The following is a 23,487-nucleotide window of genomic DNA, read 5'->3' as shown; positions in this document are numbered from 1 at the left end:
CTATGGCATGCCGTTCTCCAAACGATTAATAAAAGAATTATTTCCGGTAGGCAGCGGCCTTGCTGCGCCCTTGCCATTGCTAGGGTCAATGGGTGACAGGTGGACTGCATACCATAGATAGTGATAAACAAATAATATGTTTCCTGTGGAATATTCTATGTCCACCATCGAAGCTAATTATTTTCCCCGGGTAAGACTGAATGTAATCTGCATGGTCCTGGCAGCAGGTGAGACAAGCTGTTTTCAAAGTGAAAGAGCTGTGAGAACGGATGAACTTACAAGTATGTATTTCGTCTAAAGTTTTGAAAGTGAAAATTATATTACAAACTCAGAGCAAAACCTTTTTGAAGTGCTTTACAATCAATCATTACTGTCAAATAACGAATCATAACTATATCACATATTTTAAGAAACCGTTTAAATTTGTAACTGTATAATTAATCATGGCTGATAATCTACCACTGGTACCAGATAGCAGGTATTTTCCCTTAAAATCTTAATCGCGAAAGACTTAAGCTGTCTCAAGACCAACTCACAACTCAATAGATTTGAAGTATCTCTAGCCCGATAAGATGCCCGACGTATCTATAGTCACAGTCGCGGGTGATGCAGTTAGTCTACTAAATTTTCTAAATAATTACCTAAATACATTTTACACATACAAACATACATTCGGATTGTCGGATTATCGAAAATTCGAATATATGTTTGTATTCTCACGGATCGTTGGAGCCTCTGGGTCTGCGGAAGGATTCTGCTTCTCTCTGTATTTTGTATCGTACGTTCCAGGGTAAGTCTCTGAGGAATTGTTTGAGATGATACCATCATCTCCTTTTTACCATGGCACTGCCCGCCACCGGAGCAGAGTTCATCCATACAACCTGGAGCCACTTCGTTCATCCACATTGCGTTTCCAGAGGTCTTTTTTGCCACGTACCATCCGGCTTTGGAATGAGCTCCCCTCCACGGTGTTTCCGCAGCACTACGACATGTTCTTCTTCAAAATTTCTTAACAATAGACTGCGGCTTGGATGTGCCTCTGGCGTTGCTGAAGTCCATGGGCGACAGTAACCACTCACTATCAGTTGGGCCACTCACTATCAGTATGCAAGAGCAATAAATAAAGAGTTCACGAAAAGCTTTCATCGTAAAAAAACAAAGTAACATTGATATCCCTAAATCGTCATAAATCCTGGAGGTAGAGCATGGGTCTATCAGTTTAAGTACCACAAAGGTTTCAGGTATTTAAACTTATAGACCCTGCTCATCGGTGAGTCATTATTCTAATACACATTTCAATTCTCTCAGGTGTAGGTAATACTAATTTATTGTAATAAAAAGTTGTAATAATTTTTATGGTCTATCTAGAAATCTATGTAATGACGTGAGGTCGGTGCTAAGGGAAGTATTCCGTGAAGTAGATTATCTACCCCCTTTGAAAGCGGTGAAGGATTTGAAGAAACAGAAGTCGGAAGATGATTGGGTATATTCAACTAACTCAGAACTTCGTATTTTACATAATCAATGAATTGTTTTATTCAATTATATAAAACTTGACTTCTTGCTTGTGTTTTTTTCTATACGGGCAGACGACTCTCGGCTCACAGCTTAGCTGGCGTTAAGTGTTGCCCATAGCCTTTACTGGTCGGCGGTCCATTCATCTTCTAAAAGTCGTCGTGACCTAAAGGATAAGACGTCCGGTGCATTCGTATCGAGCGATGCACCAGTGTTCGAATCCCGCAGGCGGGTACCAATTTTTCTAATGAAATACGTACTTAACAAATGTTCACGATTGACTTCCACGGTGAAGGAATAACATCGTGCAATAAAAATCAAACCCGCAAAATTATAATTTGCGTAATTACTGGTGGTAGGACCTCTTGTGAGTCCGCACGGGTAGGTACCACCGCCCCGCCTATTTCTGCCCTGAAGCAGTAATGCGTTTCGGTTTGAAGGGTGGGGCAGCCGCTGTGACTATACTGAGACCTTAGAATTATGTCTCAAGGTGTGTGGCGCATTTACGTTTTAGATGTCTATGGGCTCCAGTAACCACTTAACACCAGGTGGGCTGATAGCTCGTACACATATATAAGCAATAAATAAAAAAATCGAGATGTGTACTGGCTTAATGCTTAACACTAATTGTGATGGAAGCTTATCTACCGCTGCTCAGCTGTAAAAGATTGACAAGACCGCATCACATACGTGACACGCGGCACGTGATAGTCTCACTTATATGTCTGTCACTACTCCTCCAATCGAAACCACAGAGCGATCGTTATTTTTTTACACGATGATTACACACAATTAATATAAACTCAGTACTGTGATGTTTCTTACGATTATAAAATACATAGGTGAACTTCTCCTTTAATTTTTGTTTATTTTCAGAAGCTTAAGCTTAGCCTGGTCGTAGACCATATTGTGAATCTGCACCTGGTCAAAATCATTATTCCTCTGTCGACCTGCCTTACTCAATCTTTATTTCAGTGGAAACTTGTATACGGTGTGAAGATAGCGAAAATATTCGCTAACGGACAATACATTCTTGAATTTACTTCGCAGGTAGAAAACTTCACGAAAGAATGCAATGAAATATGGCAAAGGGAAGATGCGTTAAAGCAGGAGTACGCTAAAAGGTTATCAAAGAAGCCGGCACCTAACATTTATCAACTCCACTCTGAAAGGACTACGGGAATCGAAGATGAGTGGAGAGCACAGAGAGGTATCATAGAGAGAAGGAGTTTGTTGCCGACAATCGCCCAAAATTCCGGAAGTAAGTAAGACATTTGGGTATTTCAGTAGGATTTCATGGGTACATATAGTTTACCAAAAATATAGGCGTAGAAGTATATAATTGTGGGTAACATCTTGCCTATTTTTGTGGCGAAACATTCAGGTGCTTTTATTTACAGGACGAGATAAGGATTAAATAATTCGGGACTCTGACCTCATATCTCAAGGATGGTGAAGAGTATAATGTCAGCACGATCCAGTGACTGCTCATCACCATAAGCCTAAGCTCGTGTACCCATCAAGACTGTTACTATCTACTACTAAACAATTATTACATACAAATAATTAGTTTTTATTTATTTTAATAACAGGAGACAAGAGCCTCTGGGTACAAAATATAATGAACAGAAGTTCGGGTGATGTGACCTCCGTTGATGTGGCTTCTAGAGCGCGCTCATCCGAACAGAGTCTAGTGGAGGGGAAATCGATGCTGTCATTCAGGTTACCTTTATACTTGATTTGTACTGTACTTTCAACACATCGATAACAAATAAATTGCTAAATAATCCCAGACTACCTTCCCTTGCAAACGTACTACTGGCGCTACGTCGATTCAGACATATTTATTACCGTAGATGATCAGGTGATGTATCGACCGACCTTGTGTTCAGACTGCCTGTACCTGCCAGAGCCCAGGGACGTCTTCAAACTGTAGGTACTAGTCTAGTACATAATAATAATAAAGCCCTTTTAGTTAGCCGATAAAACAGAATCTCCAAATCCGTAATGCAGCTTCTTTCTATTCGCGAAAATAATCACTAACAATTATTGAGAGGGCAGATATCGCGATTTGCCTATCATGACCCAAGTGCTAAGTTCCTATAAAATATTGTTTTGGCTATCTTGCCTATTTCTGCCACGATGTAGTCAGGCATGGAGGGCAGAATCGTTAATACATTTGCTACAACCATTTACGTAGTTCAATGTTTACGGACTCCGTGACCACTTAACACGAGGTGGGCTGTGAGTGCGACCACCCATCTAAGTAATAAAAAAATATATATATTATTAGCACCGCAGAGTTGTTTTAGCCTCATGTTTGAAGGTGGGCTAGCTACTAGTCGTGTTGTTATCGTGTGCTCCTAAAGAAAATTGCTTAATTCTTCACAGCATAGGTGAAGTACCGCCAAAAATGTTTTCACCTCCACCTTCTATACCAAGATTCGAGACAGAACCAGAGTACATAATCTGCGTGCCCTCGAAACTAGACTTTATCAATTTCACTATCGGACAGCTACATACAGTAAGTCAAAATTAGTCTGTACCCGTATCCAGTAACGATTTTTTTATTGCTTGTATGGGTGGACAAGTTCACAGCCCACCTGGTGCTAAGTGGTTACTGGAGACCATAGACATCTACAACGTAAATGCACCACCCACCTTGAGAATGGTCGCATCCTTCGGTAACTAACAGATTCTCGATTGAAGTACGTATCTAACACGGATACGCAAACGACATTCTCGATGAAGGAATACTGTCACTATCCAAATCGAAAACGTTAGTAAATTTGTGCAGAAAGATGCTGTTTCCTTTTTTTGTCCACAAATTGCTAACGCGCGTACGTGAGATGCAGTTGCTGCTGACACTGCAACCCTATTTTTTTTAATAAGCACGACATATCCACACAACTGACCGCGCCGCTTCCAGGGGATAACATAACGACGAAGTACCTAATCTCGCAACTTTCAAAGCTTGGTTCGCTTTATATAATTTTTTGTATGCGCATAGTATGTTACGGCCTTAGTAGCACATACATATATATTAATACAAGCTGATCCGACAGACTTCGTAGTGCCTAAATGGATTAATAAAATACCTAAGCTTTTGTATAAAAAAACTTAAAACAAACAAAAGGAATCCGTCCGACGGGGGACACATCAAAGGAAAAACAAAATTGTTATTTTTATTTAATTCTGAGCATTTTCATATTTATTTACCTTTTGAACCTTACAAATAATTCAAGATCAAAATTAGCCAAATCGGTCCAGCCGTTCTCGAGTTTTAGCGAGACTAACGAAATATAGATTGCTGATAGCATGAGAGAGACTCCAGTTTGAATCGCGTATTCGTCCGTCTGCCTAAAACCAATGTTGTGCTACCCGAAAAACTATGTCTCATTGGGGCTCGCTGATTGCGCCTCCCTTGAACAATACTCCAACAGCAAATCGCTTCACGTGTCTTTACTTCCCGTATTGAAGCTATGAAATATGACCAAAATTAAATACTAGACCTGTCTACAAGACCCGAAGGAACTTGTGCTTTGGAGTGGAATGTATTATGCACGTAGCATGAGCCTGACTATTTTGCGATCAAGCAGTAGTGCGTTCAAATTTAAAGGGTGGCCCATAGGTCCCTGATTTTTATGTCTATTTAGCATCACCCTATCTATTTAGCATCACCGTCCGCACGGTTATCCATACACATATATTTTTTGCAGAGGTGAGGGAACGACCTTATGTTTAGTGGTAACCGAAACCCAAAGACATAATAACGTGAATATCACCACACATCTTGTGACACAGCCCTGTAGACTCATCTGGATTCAACTGGAATAGCAGCTAGTCCACCCTTGAAACTGGAACTTAGAGAGTTTCACGGTAAAAATATGCAGGATGGCGGTACCTACCCGTGCGGGTCTGCAGTACCTACGCGCTACCACCAGTATACAATTATTATTTTCTTAGAATTTGTAATTTCATTTTTCGCATAATAGATTTTGATTAAAGATTGGTATAGAACAATATTCCGAAGATACAGTTTGTTTTATAATTTTAGACATGATCAATGTTGACGCTACAAATAGACTTAAAATAATGAGATTACAATGTATTCGTAACGGCGTCGTGTTCTTAGAACTAAAGCGAAGCGACGGATTGAACCAGAGTGAACTGTGCAATATTCGTGTTTGCACAACTCAATCTCTCAACAAACAAATAAATTCAGTGAACATTTATCCCATATTGAATCCAATTTAATAATTTTAGCATATATTTAGTTTTTCTTCTATCTATACATATAAATAAAATTAGAGTGTCTGTTTGTAATATTGAAATAACCGCTTTTTACTACATGCATATGAATATATACACGGTACATACACCAAAATATCATTTTTTACAATTTTTGTCTATCTGTCTGTTTGTTCTATCTAATCTCTGGAACGGCTGGACCGATTTTGATGAGACTTTCACTAATAGATAGCTGATGATATAAGGAGTAACTTAGGCTACTTTTTTAGACTAGCTTCGCCCCGCGGCTTCACATGCGGTACGACAATTACCGCAGGTAACATCGCGGGACTCAGCTAGTCAATAATAAAATTTAATGTTTCCGAAGCGAAGCGAGGGCGGGTCGCTAGTTATATAAAGTTTTATTTTTGTTGAACATAAGATGATGCTCTCCGCAGCAAACTGTTCGTCTGATCAACGTCTCCAAGTTCGAGATCCGACTCTCCCTTCGGCCTCCGAGCCGTAGAGAGCTCAACCTAGAGATATCCGGTGCCAGGGGTCTGACCGTGACCTCGGGTTCAGCCGCTGAAGTTCGAGTACACTTTAGACCCCTCAATGTCCTGAGCATACGCGACGAGATGCTCGTGAGGGCGTCGTCCGGCAAGGATCGTCTCGTCGCCATCCATTGTTACATGGAGCCACCTTTGTTGAATGGTGAGTTCTTTTTTTTTTTTGTTTGTTGTTTATGAGCATTTTACATAAAAGAGTATAGCTCTAACAAAACCGATAATTTTATAGTATCCAGTACAAGTCTAACCCTAGGCCCTAGGGTAATCTAATTAGAGTTTATTTGTTTCAAAACTACTAACCTAAATATTAATACTTGGCTTCAATGTATATACTCGTGGTGAAACATTACAATATTAAATGAAATTGTCTTGTTGGCTCAAAAATTTGATTGCGAATGGTGTGCGAATATTTTAAGAATGTTTTTTCGAATTTCCGTCATTAATTATCACCACTCATTGACATAGACCACGCAAGGGGCGAAGCTGAGTCTTTATCGACCTCATAGAAATTATTTTAATCATGATGCGTGGTTAAAATTATTTCTCGAAACACATTGAAGAACCACCAAAGCGAACAAACAGGAACATTTGCTTTATCAAGAGTTTATTTTTTTTATTGTAAACTAGCTGACCCGGCAGACTTCGTAGTGCCTCAACCGATAAATAAAAGACCTAACCTTTTGTATAAAATAAACCTAAAAAAAAGGAAGACGATGGACACTTCAAAGGAAAAACAAAATTGTTTGTTTTCATATAATTCCGAGCATTTTCATATTTACCTTCACCTATTAAACCTTTTCTGGACTTCCGCGAATAATTCAAGACCAAAATTAGCCAGATCGGTCCAGCCGTTCTCGAGTTTTAGCGAGACTAACGAACAGCAATTCATTTATATCTATATATTAATACGTGAAGCAAAAACTTTGTATCCCTTTTTACGAAAATTACGCGGACGGAGGAGTATGAAATTTTCCACACTTATAGAGAATATAGAGAAGAAGCGCACAATGCTAATATTTTTTTAAAATAATGCATAAGAGATACATTAAATTAATAAAGAAAACATTACACACACTACATACCATGTATTTGACGCACACACGCATGCATACTATTTACTGTCAAACTTTTGTTCTTGACGTCTGTTGTCAAATTGAGAATAGATTAAATATTGTTTGTCTTTATTAATATTTTTTAGTGTAGTCTTGGCGAAATTTGTGATTATAGAAGTATAAAATAAAATCATAATAGTGTTCAAACTTACAATTCCAATTAATTATGGTCGAATTTCGACTACTGCGGGACCTCTAGTATATATAGATAAACATTTCAGTTTTTGTACCAAGCATCTCAGGATGTGCACGGTTTCCATCTCCTCGTGGTGAAGATGTTCTAGAGCTCGGATCTTGTCTGTTGGGCGATGTTCACCGTGTTCCAATATTCCTACACTCCAAAGCTGATCACGCCGCCTTCTTCTTCATTACTGAAGATGCATGGCTGACCTTAAATTTGGAGGTAATTTTTTGTTCTACCTACGTAGCGGGTTTGATTGAAAAGTAGAAATGTATTTTGTCCGCCCCCTCGACACAGTCATGGACAACATTGGTCATTCGCTTGTGTCTTTTAAATAAACTGAAAATGTATCGGTCCAGAGCCTATTCCAAATTTGTGATTAAAGATATGCATGTCACCGTTGAGCTATAAGCTGCTTCAAGTCACACATCGTCGTGCTCTGAACCTACATGGTCGCCATTTTACACAAGTGATAACATTTAACATTTAATTGACAACATATGTGCGAAAATAGCATGTACATGTTTCATATTCTGAAAAATACAGAATGAAAACTTTTGTTACTATTTTATACAAAATGATGTTGTTTTCGTAAGTTGCAGCAGCATTCGTATATTTGGAGAAAGCAACGACCGCGTTCGGGTACATTCACTCCCACGCTCAGCTTTTCAGTGTTTCAATACTCATAATATGTAAAATGCCCGGGATAAATGTCAAGTGTAAATAGAGTTTCTTCGTTTGATGACTTTTTAAGCTATTGCATAGCTTTTATCGCGGACTTTGAGCGCGGCGACCGAATCAAGAAATTTCGTAACGAAAATAAAACCTAACACCCCCCACTCCGCCTACCATGTTGCTCGTGCTCAACAGATTCACACATTGCGCTTTTGTAGTGTTTGTGAATAAGTGCGCGGCGTGACGTCGCACTGTATGAGCATCGTGAAAAGTCTGCGCATCTCTCTCTCGCGCGGTCTAGCTTATGAGTGTGAAGGGAACAGTTAATGTTATGCTTTTGTTAATGATTATAAATATAGCGTGGTCTTATTTTATTATTGTTTTAATATTAAATTATTATTGTCTAATTGCATAAGTTGATAAAAATTGCTATGCAATAGCTTTACCGCGGCAGTCCCCGATTCCCCAAGGCTTTCTGTTTTCTAATGCGTTAACTACATCGCAACAAAGAAAATTTACTACATATGTACATGTCTTAAATCAGTACACATAATAACAGTGACAACGACTCAATGATGTATTCAAAGCCATCCACCTGAGACGCCTTCTACGAAAACCGAGCTTAATATTGATGAATCTGAGAGCTTAACCTAGCTTAGTCATCATTATACAGTACAACGTTACTCAAACATTTTGGGGTAGTTGGGCTTAAGCGTGGTCTACATATGTCAGTTGGTATTGAAACACATACTAAAATAAATAAATGGTTAAGTTATAAGAATGTGTTCACGATCACTTTTACAATGACGGAACCAAACGGCCTGAAAAAATATTTCCATGTTATTATTTAGTAGTAGATGAAGCAGTTGGCAAATGACTGCTTTTTGGCAGATACATGCGAACTGACAATATGACGCGTTGACGGCAAATATTGTGCTTTTTATTTGATTATTTTACAGCATTACAAACACATTCACTTCAGTATTTTTTTTTTCCTTTTCTTAAACAATAAACATAATTGTAACAGAGGGTAGCTTAGCATCGTTTTACTAATTAAAATTCCGACGATCTCCCGGTTCGTTATTTAAAGAACGTCCCAAGAAACTTTTCTTGTTAATTGTACCTGCGTAACTCAATGCTCTTTGAGAAGCGTTTTGGTGTTGTTTGCTTGTGTCAAGTATTTGTCAAGTCGGGATTTTGTAAAACAGATAAATAACTAAAGGATTTATGTCTAAAACTGTATCGACCTTCATTATGTACCGGCGCGTGTCGCGTCGACACTGCACTCACTAGGATCAATCTACGAACAGACGAGTGAGAAACTCTTGTAGACAATTTTTTCTTGTACCACATGAGATTAAATATTGGTTTGAGACGTTTTACTGGTGGTAGGACCTCTTGTGAGCCCACGCGGGTAGGTACCTGCCTATTTCTGCCGTGAAGCAGTAATGTGTTTCGGTTTGAAGGGTGGGGCAGCCGATGTAACCTTAGAACTTATATCTCAAGGTGGGTGGCGCATTTACGTCGTAGATGTCTATAGACTCCAATAACTACTTAGCACCAGGTGGGTTGTGAGCTCGTCCACCTATCCAAGCAATAAAAAAAAACATATAAACCACACAACGTGAATTCCATCCTAATTCGAGGTTGGCTAATAACAAAACCGTTCCAAATTTTCAATGTAAACCTTAAAAACTATAATCGGCAGGGCATAACGTCACGAGGATGTCTACAAGCAGGAGCCTTCACCATCTGGCCCTGCTGGTTCGCTGGTGGGGGCGCGGTGCCGGGCTGCGTGTGGTGCAGCGCTGAATGCGCTGGCTTCCACGTGGCTTCGTTACGAGTCCTGTGCTCCACTGCTGTGGTCCGCCCCTTGAATTTGCTGGCTGATTTTGTGATGTTCTCGCCGAAACACATTACCATAGAGGTGAGTGGCGGTACACAGCTCATAATTTAAATGAGATATTTTATCGTGAAGTATCCATATTATCCGTATTTTGTAGGCAGCGGTTTGGCTTTGCCCCTGGCATTGCTGAAGTCCATGGGCGACGGTAACCACTCACCATCAGGTGGGCCGTATGCTCGTCTGCCTACAAGGGCAATAAAAAAAAATCCAGTGTGACTGGCAGGAAAGCAGTCTCATTTATTGTAAATTGAGAAGAACCGGTTCCACGCACAGTTTTAGCCGCCCTACTAACTTTACAATCAAGGTGATTTTGTATTCTATTCTATATCGCTATCCACAATAACACTTTATACATATATTTAACAGATAATACCTACCGGAAAAGAAAAAAAAACTTTATTTTAGTTAAGTTAAATATTATTTATAGTTGATGAAAGTCTCATTAATACTTAAGATTAGAATTTATTTGATTTATAATATGTATTATCGTAATATGTTTATTAGTTTCCTAGTTGTGATCCATGGAGCTCTTAAATAACAACAGAAATCTCACTGTCGAATCTCACTCAAGAGGACGAAGTCTACGTCTTATTCTGTGAGGTTCTACTGTTTGCTAACTGTGTAGTGATATTTATCATTTTAAATGGTGTTACGTTTGTTTGTTACGACCTCGCTATGGTATTTTTTGGAACGAAGTTCCTTATGGGACGATGCGGAGGGGTACCCTAACCGGGGAACGTCCGTAACGTAAGATTTTTAGTAGTAATGCACACAGTGTACAACTTAACTTTGCGTTCAGAGCGTTCGTTTGCGCAGTACACTAACTCGTATGCAAACAACCGTAATTGAAGTGTACCACAATAAGTTCGCACGCTACCGCATAACCGTGGGTTGTTGCGAAACCTCCAGTTTTATTTTCTTTATACCTCGAATAGAACTTAAAATTAATATTTTCACAATAAGGAACTTCGTTTCTATCCGGTGTCCCACGATACCACACATTTTTTTATTGAACCGTCGTTGTACCGTACTTAGCCAGGACCAGAAGGACACAACACAAGTGCCGAGTGTCAGACGGCGGTCCCCCGCGGGCTGTACGGCCGAGCGACAACGTATACAATATTTTAAAATAACGCAACGCGAATACAAAGTGCCTTATTAACTTTATCGCGCGCCGCATTCTTACCTAATATAATATATACCACCTATAAAGATTACTACGCACTGGAGTTTTGTCGATTATAAAACACATTTGTTACTTTTCGGCTTCTTTCTACCGATAATTACAGCCTTCCAGTTTGAAGAGTATCAAGATCGTCTTCGAACTTAGTTTCTATCTAAGTAATCAATCACACACTGTGTCTATTTAAAAAGTCTCTATATAAACGTTGCGTTGTGAGAGCTCCAGTAAGTGTCGTATATAGGCTTGTTTACGTGATATGTTTCCGAGGAGCCTCATTTCTCCGCGGAACGTCATTGCGGGGCTTATGCGGAGTGTTGACGTGCATTACAGAGTACATATTAACATTCGCGAATTGTACGTAATTAAACGCATATGACGCGGAGATCGCGACTGCACTTCACTCGCATGAGACAATTCATAGACAATTTATAGAAGGCCGGCAGAGTTGTTGTGCGTTTATTCTTCCTTTATTCCCTGTTTTCGCATACCTAATTATATAAGTCGGCACAATTCTGTCTTATTAGTGGTCGAGTACTTTGATACGTATTTATTCATTATAAAAACAAAGAAGTAGACGTTAAGATATTTGTATAGTAAGCTAATTATATAATTATATAATAATAGTAAGCAGAAATTGAATATACAGAAAGATGGATCGGAAGATCGGAAGATGGATATTTTAAATTGATCGTCATTCGTGTATTCCAACTGCTCTTGTAATAGTTTTAGTGTTTTGTATTGCTTGATAGCTTTTCAAAAGAGAATATTTAAGTCCATAAATATTATAGATAAAGTTGTCTCACAAAAACGGGTTTCCATATTTTCAAATATGTAAAGGGTAATCTGAGGAGGATTTTAAATTATTAACGAAAATTAGTATTAAGCGTTAGTGTTTTAAGCAGATAATTCTATATAGATGATAATTATATTATACAATAGTAGGCAAAATACATAAGCATCGCCAATTACTTATTTAGTTAAGAAAGATCTTCCAAACACACTCTAATGTTTTCAAACAATTCCTTTAACCTGTATAATAATATGTGTATCTAGTTTAGCTATTTCTGGACTTATAACAACAAATACAAATGTTGCTAATGGTTCATATTATGCTTAGCTTATGCTTAATATGCATTATGTTAAGTACATTGTTGCATCTAGTTGCACAAACCTTAGAGTTGCATTTACGTTTGAGAGGAACTGTGGACGTGTGCCCGCACAACTCAGCGACGTTGCCATTGATTTTGTTATTTGTTTTGAACTTTCTTCGTGAACATGAATCCGGACTTATCACCGTTCGACAGTGGGTTTTGTGATTGTATATACTTTCGCTGTCAAACGCGCTTCTAAACTTAAAACAAAACCTAATTTATTAAAGGATTATTGAAATTAAGCCATCTCCCATAGTGAAGAACGGCGCTGTATTTATGATTTTAAATTGGTTTGGTTAAAAATAAGTTTGTCGTCAATACTCAGCGACTCAGGCCCCGCGCCAGAGTCAGCTCTGCCCCAGGCATTATAGACATCGATGAGTGACGGTAGCTGCTCACCATCAAGTGAACAGTATAACAAGCTGACTACAAGAGAAATAAAAAAAAAAAGTTTTTTAAACAGGCCCAAGAAAAGGACTACGACATTTGCAGCGAGGATGATGCATCCTGCGAGTACTATGTGCATCTCGGGACTGCCTTCCCCAACCGGAGTCTGTCAGCCAGTGTTCAACTTGTTAATCACAGGTAATGCGCTTAACGCATCGAGGAAGTGGTAGCACGACGTGGTGCACGTGCGCTCCGGTAACTACCGCGGGCCGCGAGCTCGACTCCCAATCTAGTTAGCACGTGTCAGTTGCAATTCAACTGTAAAGTGATTAAAATAAACCTGAGATAAATTTTTTATTACTTAGGTGGGTGGACGAGCTTACGACCCACATTGAGATATAAGTTCTAAGGTCTCAGTATAGTTACAACGGCTGCCCCACCCTTCAAACCGAAACGCATTACTGCTTCACGACAGAAATACGCAGGGCGGTGGTACCTACCCGTGCGGACTCAAAACCTGAGATTAAGCCTTGAAAGCCATCTAATAAAGTGAACTCTACGTGCCGACGTGTCAAAGTTGGTGAACAGCCGCTCTACTATGTATATTGTATGTGAGACGTTAGTTCCCGGCTCGGTAGTTTGTTTTAGCCGGTTATCGTCGCGACACACACACTGGGTCTGGACAAACCAATCGATCCCTGGTCGGGGATGGCTACGGAACTTGCCCAGCAAGGTATCCTAGGTCCCCGATGTACGTCTAGGATTCAACAAATTGTGTAAATGCACATACGCACCTGGGACTGCCACTGGAGCTCCTGGACGCGTGCACTGATCTAGAATCAGGCCTTCGTAATGTATTATAATTTAACTTCACCCGCGGTCGTCGATTTCGGTTAAGTTTAAATGTTCTAGATTCGGTTGCGTGTTGCTCGGCTCCCGTTCGTAATCGATGTGTGTGTGCATGCGATGTAGCTTCGCTGTCATTTGGTGGATCCGAACGTGGAGATCGATTGGCGCTGCAAAATGTCAGATTTAAAATTTGCCGCGAAGACGGCACATATATCTTGTTTCTTAAAACTGCGGGATCAACTTCTGTCGTTAGAACTTTTGCAAGAGCGGTATAACCTTATGAGTGCTAAGATATTCATGAAATTTAAAAATTGCCTTGCAAAAAATAGTTGCCACTAATGCTCAAAGTTTCATCGAAGAACTTTTCTGATATAAAAAAATATTATTCGTTTTCCTTTGACTTTGGCTATTGCTATTCTCTATTACTATACTCTTTGTAAAGCATTGAAACGATCATATCGATAATTTGCCGGATGAAAGAAACTACCAACAACCTAACAAACATTTTTTCGCATTTTTAACATTATTACCAGTGAATAAAACCCAGGTGAAAACTTTTGTAATAACGTCACATATTTCACAAATTTAGCTCAACAATATAGCGGTTTTGCCTACTAATACCTTGACGGCATTTCCATTGTAAAGGATAAACATTACCTAACAAGTTTACAAGTTTTAAGTTCCCTAGCTTATGAAAATGGACCGACTTTGAAATTGACTCTAGCTTTTGAACAATGCTCATCGTTATTATAATATGAAGTAATTGTAGTTTATAACAAACTACTTTAATAATTACGATGTTTAATTATTTGGGCTTGGATTGGAGGATGTGGGGGCTGTGTGTCCATCTTACACAGTACGCCCAGCTGGACTTATGATAGTGGCGCTGATTCATTAAGGCTGTACCGGAAAATAAGCGAGCCGGTCTGATGTAGGTGAAATTTTAAAATCAATTATGAATTCCCTTATTGGTGCCTAGTTTGATGTAGTGGACTGTCTTTGTTGCAGCTACTACTGGCTGGTACTTTTTTTATTTGTTTTATTGCTTAGATGGGTAGACAGCCCACCTGGTGTTAAGTGGTTACTGGAGGCGATAGACATTTATTACGTAAATGCGCCACCCACCTTGAGATAAGTTCTAAGGTCCCTTCAAACCAAAACGCTTCACGGCAGAAATAATCAGGGTCGTGGTACCTACCCATTTTTTTATGATTGAAGGATTACTGGTGGCCCGGAGGCCTTTCCAGTTTCACCAGGACAGGTGGGCGAGCAAAGGCTCAGCCAGGAGGGGTGGGATTTGCTAACAGCTGCCCGAGCGCCTCCGAAGGAGACCTAACAGCTCAAGAGCAGCTGCTTCGCGAATGAATCTACTACCGGATCGGAATCGCGACCCGCTGAGAAGATCCGGTGAGAAACTCAGCGAGCTGTTTCATGGGTTAGGTTGCACGGCGAACTCTTTGTCGAGTTCGACGAGTACGGTTACCGGGGTCCTTAAGCCTGCTCCTAGTGTTAGAGCTGAAGGCGTCTAATGCAAACGTTATTGGATTTAATGGATCCGTAAGGACGTGTCAAGGTACCTACCCGTGCAGACTGACAAGACGTCACTCACAGAGTAGATTATAGCGCGTTCAAAATATTATTTTGTTTTATACAGCTCATTATTATATTCATACTATTGGACCACTCGACCTTGGGGGAAATGTTTCTGCTATGAGAAAACAACGAATGAAATGGAAGAAGGAGACAGTGAAATAGAAGAATTTCAATGTGGATCAAAGTGTACAAACCTTGATGAACAACAAGTTAGTTCTGTAAACATAATTCTCTACTGTGAGGCTTATGGCACATGTAGCTTTAGGATTTTTTGTGTGCTCTACTTAAAAAAAACTCAAATAAATGAGTGCGAATTCTCATTTTTATGTGGTAGAAATGTTTTGCTAACAATATATGAAAGATAATTATTTTTTGTACAAATTTTTATTCCCTACCATTTAGAAATACTTTATTTATGCTTAAGAGGAGAGTGATTTCCGCGTTGTATTATCAGATGGTCGATCGTGAGGATCCGTTCCGTTTGGTGGAAGTGGACCCTTCAAAAGGTCGGTCCGCACCGCGGTCAACAACTGAAGTTATTGTGTCTGCAGAAGACGTTGGGTCCGAGCTTGGTGTTCAAAGAGCTGTCATGATGTAATTATTAGGTTTTTTATGTCTTTGTATAAATAGCAGTTAAATAGATCAAAAGAAATGTTTGTTTGTGAACAGAGCTCGAGTTCTCTCGACCTGTGTTTTTATTAGAGGTATAAATAACCCTCTGCTCTGTTTGTTTTCAAGAATCCAATTTTAACGAGGTTTTCTATTGGAATTCTCATTTCTTGTGAATATGCAAACAAATTATTATATTCCTTATTCTTTATTGTACATACAGTTAATACAATATAATAATTGCAAAATGTTATAAAATGGCGAGCTTTACTCAACAATTGAGTTATCTACCAGCTAACCGTTCTTAAAGAGGGTGAGCTTTACATAGGTGGGTAGAGGAGTACAATCTAATCAATTTACTTATTGATACAATACACAATAACAATTATAGTAATAATAAATATAAAAAAAAATACTAATACATCAGAATATATACATACACAACTATATATTGTGAAACATGTTTAAATGTATAATAGGTTGAGTATGTAAACACTATTGTTGAAAAAAACTTTAAAAAAATTTAAACAGCTCAGTTTATTAATAATAAAGTTTTTAATCTTAAAAAATAAATAATATATTTTATGTCTTTAGGTTAATTTTAAGAAACATCCCAAAGAAAAGTTTCTCAGAGGAATATGACCCAATGATTACGGACGTGAAAATAATTAAGCCACAAACCGCTCCGGGTGTAGAAGTAAGTGTGGATGTTCCCTGGTAGAGCTGCGATTATGTTAGCACACATCTTCCTTTTAGAGAGAGATAGGGAGAGAGAGAGAGTCAGAGAGAGAGAGGGAGAGAGAAAGAGAGAGGGAGAGAGAGAGAGAGAGAGACTGAGTGTCCTGGCGGCTTTGTTTTCACCCCTCTTTATACTGTCGATATTTGTGATATAGTCCCTTTATCAAGATGCCGTTACGAATCGCCTAACCCACGACCCACGACTGGTGGTCGCAGTCTAGTTCTCCTGCTTGGGTAGAATTCGGCCGCAGATGTATAAGCCGAAACCAAATTAGCAAACTCATTTGAAAAACTCACGCGGTCATCGGTAGTTTGATATGACACTAACCAAGTCTGGGCAAACTACGCTATTTTTTTGGCTTTTAGGAGCGGATGAGTTCAGAAAACCTGGTGTTAAGTGGTTACCGGAGCCCATAGACATCGACAACGTAAATATCTGGAGACATGAGTTCTAAGTCTCAGTTCTTACAGTACAATGAGCTCACGGCCGAAATAGGCAGGGTAGTGATAGCTACACGTGTGCGCTGATAAAACCAGTAATTAGAAAATATATTCAATTTATTAATGTTTCAAATGAATAAGTTTGTACGTAGTTATATTGATTTTTAGAGTCCTCCTGTAGAAGTATGTGACGTGGTCTGCTGTCAGTTAGAAATATGGTGGGAAGTTGTTCCAGTGCGATTTGTGTTGGACCCACCGCTGATACCTATAGTTCACTCTAGAAGGTGCGCAAATCATTTTCTTAAAATATTTTAATTCATTTTGGTTAAGAGCGAGAGTGACGGAATGGTGGCTAATGTTAGAACATAGAGGAGCCGGAAGACCGATGACGCGGTTCGGACGTGGATGACATTGGTGGGCGACCGAACATTATGTCATCAATATGGAGAGGCCCATGGGTCCAGCAGTGGGTATCAAAGAGCTGAGGATGAATATCTTCTATCACCATTTTAACTACGTTTTCAAATAAACTACTTCAAATAATGTCGAGGCTCGAGTCTCGAGAGACTCAACCGTACCAGACTTCAAGGACGTACTCTGCGCGTCACGGAAGAAACGGCAGATAGCGAACTGCGATGTCGAACTACAATAGGCTCCAAATGAGCGGCCACGACCCTCTAGTCTCCACAGCACTTCTCGAGAGCGAGAAGGCTACACATGAAGAAGTATTCCTGAACACTCATCCCTGTGAAATTGTAAAAAAAAAACGTGTGGCACTCGGAGACTGCCGCGGTAAAGCTATTGCATAGCATTTTTTATCAACTTATGCAATTATAAATCGACAATAATAATTTAATATTAAAATAATAATAAAATAAGAACACGCTATACTTATAGACATTAATAAAAGCAAAACATTAACTGTCCCCTTCACACTCATAAGCTAGACCGCGCGAGAGAGAGATGGACAGACTTTTCATGATGCGCATGCAGTGCGACGTCACACCGCGCGCTTATTCACAAACACTACACAAGCGCAGCGTGTGAATGTGTTGACCGCGAGCTACATGGTAGGCGGAGTGGGGGTGTTAGGTTTTATTTTCGTTACGGAAAATCTTGATTCGGTCGCCGCACTCAAAGCCCGCGATAAAAACTATGCAATAGCCTAAATAGTTTTGTTTTCGGATTGATTTCGTTAGTTTAATTGTTATTACACCTTCTTTGCATAATTTACAAAAGCTTACAGTCATTTTACTTCGCGACATATGTACTTCTAATTTGTGTAGAGTGAAAAATGTAGAGTTGAATATCCAAGCGGTCCAGCTGTACGGCACTGATGCGGTGCAGTGCCACTGGGCAGCGCCGGGACAAGCGCTCGCTCCGGAATCTACTAAGCTCACATCTTTCCAATCGAAAGCAGTGAACGTCAATCTACCTTTATTGAGTTCAATAGACGAGCGAGTTGAAATGGATGTTATTTCGTAAGTTTTTTAGTATTATTTACGTGAATATAATACATATGATAGGCGTGGCACACATATAGTTGACTGGTACTGACTAGCCTTACATCATTGGCTTGTCTTGCTATTGTAAAAGAAATATGATTTATTCTTCCTATCCCATTTTGAGTATTACAAACATCTTCGTGCTACACATTTTTTTATAAAAAGAGCACATATTATATTTGTAGATAACTATAATATAATAGCCTTGTCGACTACTAATGCGCCAGTGTTCAGTTACTTCATTTATTAATAGAATTTGTCTGTGCACCGATCTGTGAAGCCCATGGACTTCGGTAACCAGCATTTGACGCCAGGTGAGCCGTGAACAGGATCATCCATCTGCGCAATAAAATCTTTGACGCTAAAATAATAATGTTACGCGCTGGGGTTTGGGATAAATAAAATTCCACCAAAGTGCAACTAAAAACTGTATTCAACACTTAAAACACTCAACAAACACTTTAAAACTCTCAATTCGCTTGTTCCGCTTCGCTTCAGATGATCCGTTCGCTGTTTCGCTTCGAGTAGTTTCGATTACTGACTAACTGTGTGCCATTTCTACAACGCTTATATAGCCGATACCTCATCCCTAGAATTATCGAGAATACTCCACACATCTCTAGTAGTAGTTTCCGCTAACTGACAATAGAAGGCGTTGTATTTCTCAAGCATTCTAGGTGCTACTAGAGCCTTCGATATTCGTTCGATTATTCGGCGATAGATGGCGTTACTCTTACCATCGTAACAATAACATCATTTATGTCAAAAAGCGCGAAAAGCGTGACCATCCTGCGAGGTAGCGCTATATACTCATAGAGCAGACAATAATATATAGCTTAGAATTAAGGAAGAGTATGAGAAATAAAATTAGGATGTGATGTCAATCCTTGTAAGTTGTGGGAAAGACTAGGTGACTTGTGATTTCACGATTCTAAGGTGCATGGTCACACTGAACACGTCTGTTGAAACAATAAAAAAGAAAGGTTTCTAGGTGACAACTATTATATGTTTTAGTTTAACTGCCGCCAAAGAAGAGTGGCGGTCTGATTGCTTGGTGACCCGACAGGCTCTGACAAGGCCTTTATTACTGCGGCCAGCCGCAGTCTGGCTCGGTGTGGTCCCGCCGGGAACTACACTGACAACTAAATTAGAAATTTCCAATAGTACATTTCAGCAGGTATACAATATTGCGTCTTAGGAAATCATTAGTTGTTGTTGGTAGTTAGTTATACACGTACTGCTCGTTTCTGAAATAATAATTCTTATAGAAAACTATTTGGACGTGTTCTGCTAACAGGACGATACGTGTCTCTCCCGCAAAAAAGTCATGGTTTTATTTTATTGCTGGGTGGACGAGCTCGCAGCCCACCTGGTGTTAAGTGGTTACTGGAGCCCATAGACATTTACAACGTAAATGCCGCCACCTTGAAATATGAGTTCTAAAGTCTCAGTATAGTCACGTGTGGATGGGACATCCGCTAAATCTATACTAATATATAAATCTACAGTGGTTTTACGGATGTTCCGTTATAACTACTGAACCGTGCTTCCGATTGACTTGAAATTTGGTATCTATGTAGAAAATGCATGTACTTAATGGATAGGCTAATATATAATTATATATATATGAGTGTTGGACTCTCTACACCAGTTGCGGAGGCGTTCATGATGAGAATCTTGGCGGGGATGAGAAATAATAATGTTAATTTTAAATGCCCAGCGAAGCGGACGGGTACAGCTAGTATTGTATAATATAAGAGTATCTTTCATTTTGCGTAGTTGATAATTAGCTAAACGAAGTAGCTTTCGAACTTAATTACCGTTTCATTAGATTAATTGGTCGGCTACTGCTTATCAATCCTGTGGAGAGGAATATTCCAGCCGCTCTTGTGTCGGGCGGCCTCCGTGCGTCGTCTGCAAGCAACGAGCTTGCTCTTGCACAGTGCTGATGCCGTCGCGAGGCTCACTGGAACATACGGAAAGGACCGAAATTCAATTTCACGTTACCGCTCCAGACGTTAGTAACACGACTACTGTTCCGTCTTCTAAAATATAAAACATACTATTACCTACTTTCGAAAGTCGAACTCAAAATGGTAGAGAAATCCTCCAAGTCATTCGGATTGAAAGGTTACTTCAACTTATTATCAACGTAGAACATGTAATGGACATTTTTGCATGATGGTGGAAAATGTAGTGTAAATATTCAATTACAGAGTTCGTTTGGCTATTTTTAATAAAAATATAGTTAGAAGAAGCAGAAATCGTTGACTCTATATTATTAATGCTTTTGATTTGAGTGTTTTTCTGATATCTTGTAAAGTACGGAGCTCTCACCCGACTTTCAGGAGCTATTACAAATAGAATTTACATTTTAGCGGTGGACTAGTGTCTAAAAACATTTGTTCAAATTTGTATAATAAATCACGTTTATTTCTAAATTATAATATGTTTTTTTTCAGAGAGATGGTTGCGTTATGGCTTTGGTATTTGTCAAACGAACGAATTCTAGTTTAGAATACGCTGCTGATGTTAGCGCTTCCCTCATATCGTACAGAGTACTGGCGCCGAGGCTGGTCATAAGAGTGTTGCCTTGTGCGGGAGATAAGAAGAGAGAATGTGAGTTTTTCTTTGTACAAACAGGTCAACTAGTCACAGTTCTCCTGATTACAATTTTAGTCCATTGAAGCCTCAACGTTCATTTTTTGATTGTCATATCGCCTGCTTTCATTCTTGACAAAATTGTAATAACGTACGCATATACTAGATACATCGGCAGGGCCGGATTTAGGGGAGGGTAACCGTGGCTTCCAAAAACGCAGGGCCCCCACTATAGGGACATTTTAACGCTATTAAACATATTTTCCTTCTCCTTCGATATTCCTTTTTTTCGCTGTTTAACTTATTCTTAACGTTAACACTAAAATTTAATTGCAGATAATTCTTGTCTCCGATTATATTATTTATGTATGTTTGTTAAATACTAAGAGAATCTACACACACACAATACATTATTTATTTGAAAACACGACTTAAAAAAATAGTTCGTTTTAATTTGAAAATAATTTGGTGCCAGGAGGACTTCGCTTCTCAGTTGTCACGAGGCCTCCAGACCTCTAAATCTGACCCTGTATATCGGATATGTCAAACCCTAACATACATATATGATTAGCGAAAAAAACACCGTGCAATGGTGCAGCGGAAACACCCGAAGACTGAATAGTTTTCCACAAACTTAAGTACTGGGGCTTAACGCTATGTTTCCAACAGGTGAATATTGCGATTTAGATGAAGGCGATTCCAACAACCCACGGGGCGCGCTCATCCTGAGGCCTAAGCAAGCTTTACCTTTGGGTGTAAGAGCCTGCTATAAGCTCCGGATTGTTAATACCACACCGATATTAACTGATCTAAAATGGGAACCGAGTCTTAGTAAGAATATAATTAATTATTAATATGTACATGATGTGCATTTGTCTACTGGCGGTAGGACCTCTTGTGAGTCCGCATGGGTGGGTACCACCATCTCGCTTATTTCTGCTGTAAAGCAGTAATGCGTTTCAGTTTGAAGGGTGGGGCAGCCGGTGTAACTAACAGCTATACTGGGACCTTAGAACTTATATCTCAAGGTGGGTGGCGCATTTACGTTGTAGATGTCTATGGGCTCCAGTAACCACTTAACACCAGGTGGGCTGTGAGCTCATCCACCCATCCAAGCAATAAAAAAAATGATATATTACAGTACAGTGCAATAGCCTACCTACGCGAAGTTTATGTTCCTACTTTGATAAGCTTAAATATTAAATATCAAATTATGGATGGAGTCAGTTTGTCAATTGTTCACATTTATAAGATCGTCCCATTATTGGTGATCTCGAGAATTTATCTACGTAAGTTACCTACCGTACCGTACTTAACGTAAGTTACCTACGCTACTTATAGCTGGAGGTCTCTGTTTGTTGCTATCAAAGTACGAAGAGCTTAGAACTCGTCTGAGGGTGAGTGGTCAACAGCAATGACAGGAATACAGCCAAGCAGTAGCCTATTGCCGAGTGCACTAAATACTAAAGTAAGAACCCTCGTATATTTTGAAAACTTTATATATTACGAAATAGTGAGGAAGAACATTATTTTTAGATTTGGATGATGCCGTCAAAATCACTTTTATACCGAGAGAAGTGAGCATTGGAAGCTACGAAACTAAAGACATTTCGGTAATTTTCTAAACAAATACTGTCCACTTGAGATATTATGATGTCCGGTCTCAAGGTGGGGGAGGGCATTCACACTGTGGTATCCGCGGGCTTCGGCGACCGCTTGCCACCAAGCCGCCCGTGAGCACGTTCATATGCTTAAGAAAATAATAAAAAAATATCGCTGGCGACTTAGCTGTTTATATTATTATCTTCTACTTCTCCATTTCAAAAGGATCTCCTCACATATAGTTATTGCTGAAGTGTTCGTATTTTAATCTCATCTTGTGAATAGGCCCGAAAAAAAAATTACTTTGAGCCTTTCAAAGAAAGAAAGGCCATAAAGTAGGGTGAATAAACTAACGCATCCCCTTATTTACGGCGCTGTGCGGACGTGACCGTCATCATTCCAGGGATGGTGTCGTGAGAAGCCAAATTGTTATTTTTTTATATTTTTGAGATCAATTTGCACCTAATTTTGTAAAATTATGTTCGAGTGAGATCACAAAAGATTTAACTTTACACGTTGTTCGTTCGCCAAATCCTTATTAGATAAGTTCGTCGCAGATTGTGTCTCTTCATGAAAATTCTGGAAGGTGCTACCAGAAAGCCCGAGCTTAGACTCGTTTGATTTGTCTTAACGAGCAACA

General features: G+C 39.4%; 1 protein-coding gene across 4 annotated transcripts in view; it reads left to right on the top strand.

The window, feature by feature from the left end:
- The first annotated feature begins 292 nt into the window (after positions 1-292).
- Positions 293-23,487, top strand: part of LOC105841511 (uncharacterized) — a 78,140-nt gene continuing 54,945 nt past the window's right edge. For 2 of the 4 annotated variants that reach the window (XM_038012549.2, XM_038012546.2), the window contains exons 1-19: positions 297-478; positions 1,369-1,483; positions 2,566-2,776; positions 3,108-3,237; positions 3,907-4,039; positions 6,204-6,459; positions 7,648-7,829; positions 9,991-10,209; positions 12,986-13,107; positions 15,413-15,560; positions 15,806-15,945; positions 16,555-16,657; positions 17,308-17,423; positions 18,426-18,620; positions 19,659-19,821; positions 20,476-20,661; positions 21,107-21,263; positions 21,915-22,076; positions 22,782-22,858. In XM_038012549.2, coding sequence (XP_037868477.1) covers positions 444-478; positions 1,369-1,483; positions 2,566-2,776; positions 3,108-3,237; positions 3,907-4,039; positions 6,204-6,459; positions 7,648-7,829; positions 9,991-10,209; positions 12,986-13,107; positions 15,413-15,560; positions 15,806-15,945; positions 16,555-16,657; positions 17,308-17,423; positions 18,426-18,620; positions 19,659-19,821; positions 20,476-20,661; positions 21,107-21,263; positions 21,915-22,076; positions 22,782-22,858 — 2,850 coding nt within the window. In that variant the 5' untranslated portion in view covers positions 297-443. Of the gene's footprint in view, positions 479-1,368; positions 1,484-2,565; positions 2,777-3,107; positions 3,238-3,906; positions 4,040-6,203; positions 6,460-7,647; positions 7,830-9,990; positions 10,210-12,985; positions 13,108-15,412; positions 15,561-15,805; positions 15,946-16,554; positions 16,658-17,307; positions 17,424-18,425; positions 18,621-19,658; positions 19,822-20,475; positions 20,662-21,106; positions 21,264-21,914; positions 22,077-22,781; positions 22,859-23,487 lie in introns of all 4 variants that reach the window. The other 2 variants (XM_038012548.2, XR_005244966.2) reach the window with 2 other exon arrangements.

The sequence above is a fragment of the Bombyx mori genome, chromosome 8 (genome assembly GCF_030269925.1).
Source record: "Bombyx mori chromosome 8, ASM3026992v2".
Lineage (NCBI taxonomy): Eukaryota > Metazoa > Arthropoda > Insecta > Lepidoptera > Bombycidae > Bombyx > Bombyx mori.
The sequence above is the reverse complement of the archived record's forward strand: the minus strand, read 5'-3'. Positions and strand labels throughout refer to the sequence as shown.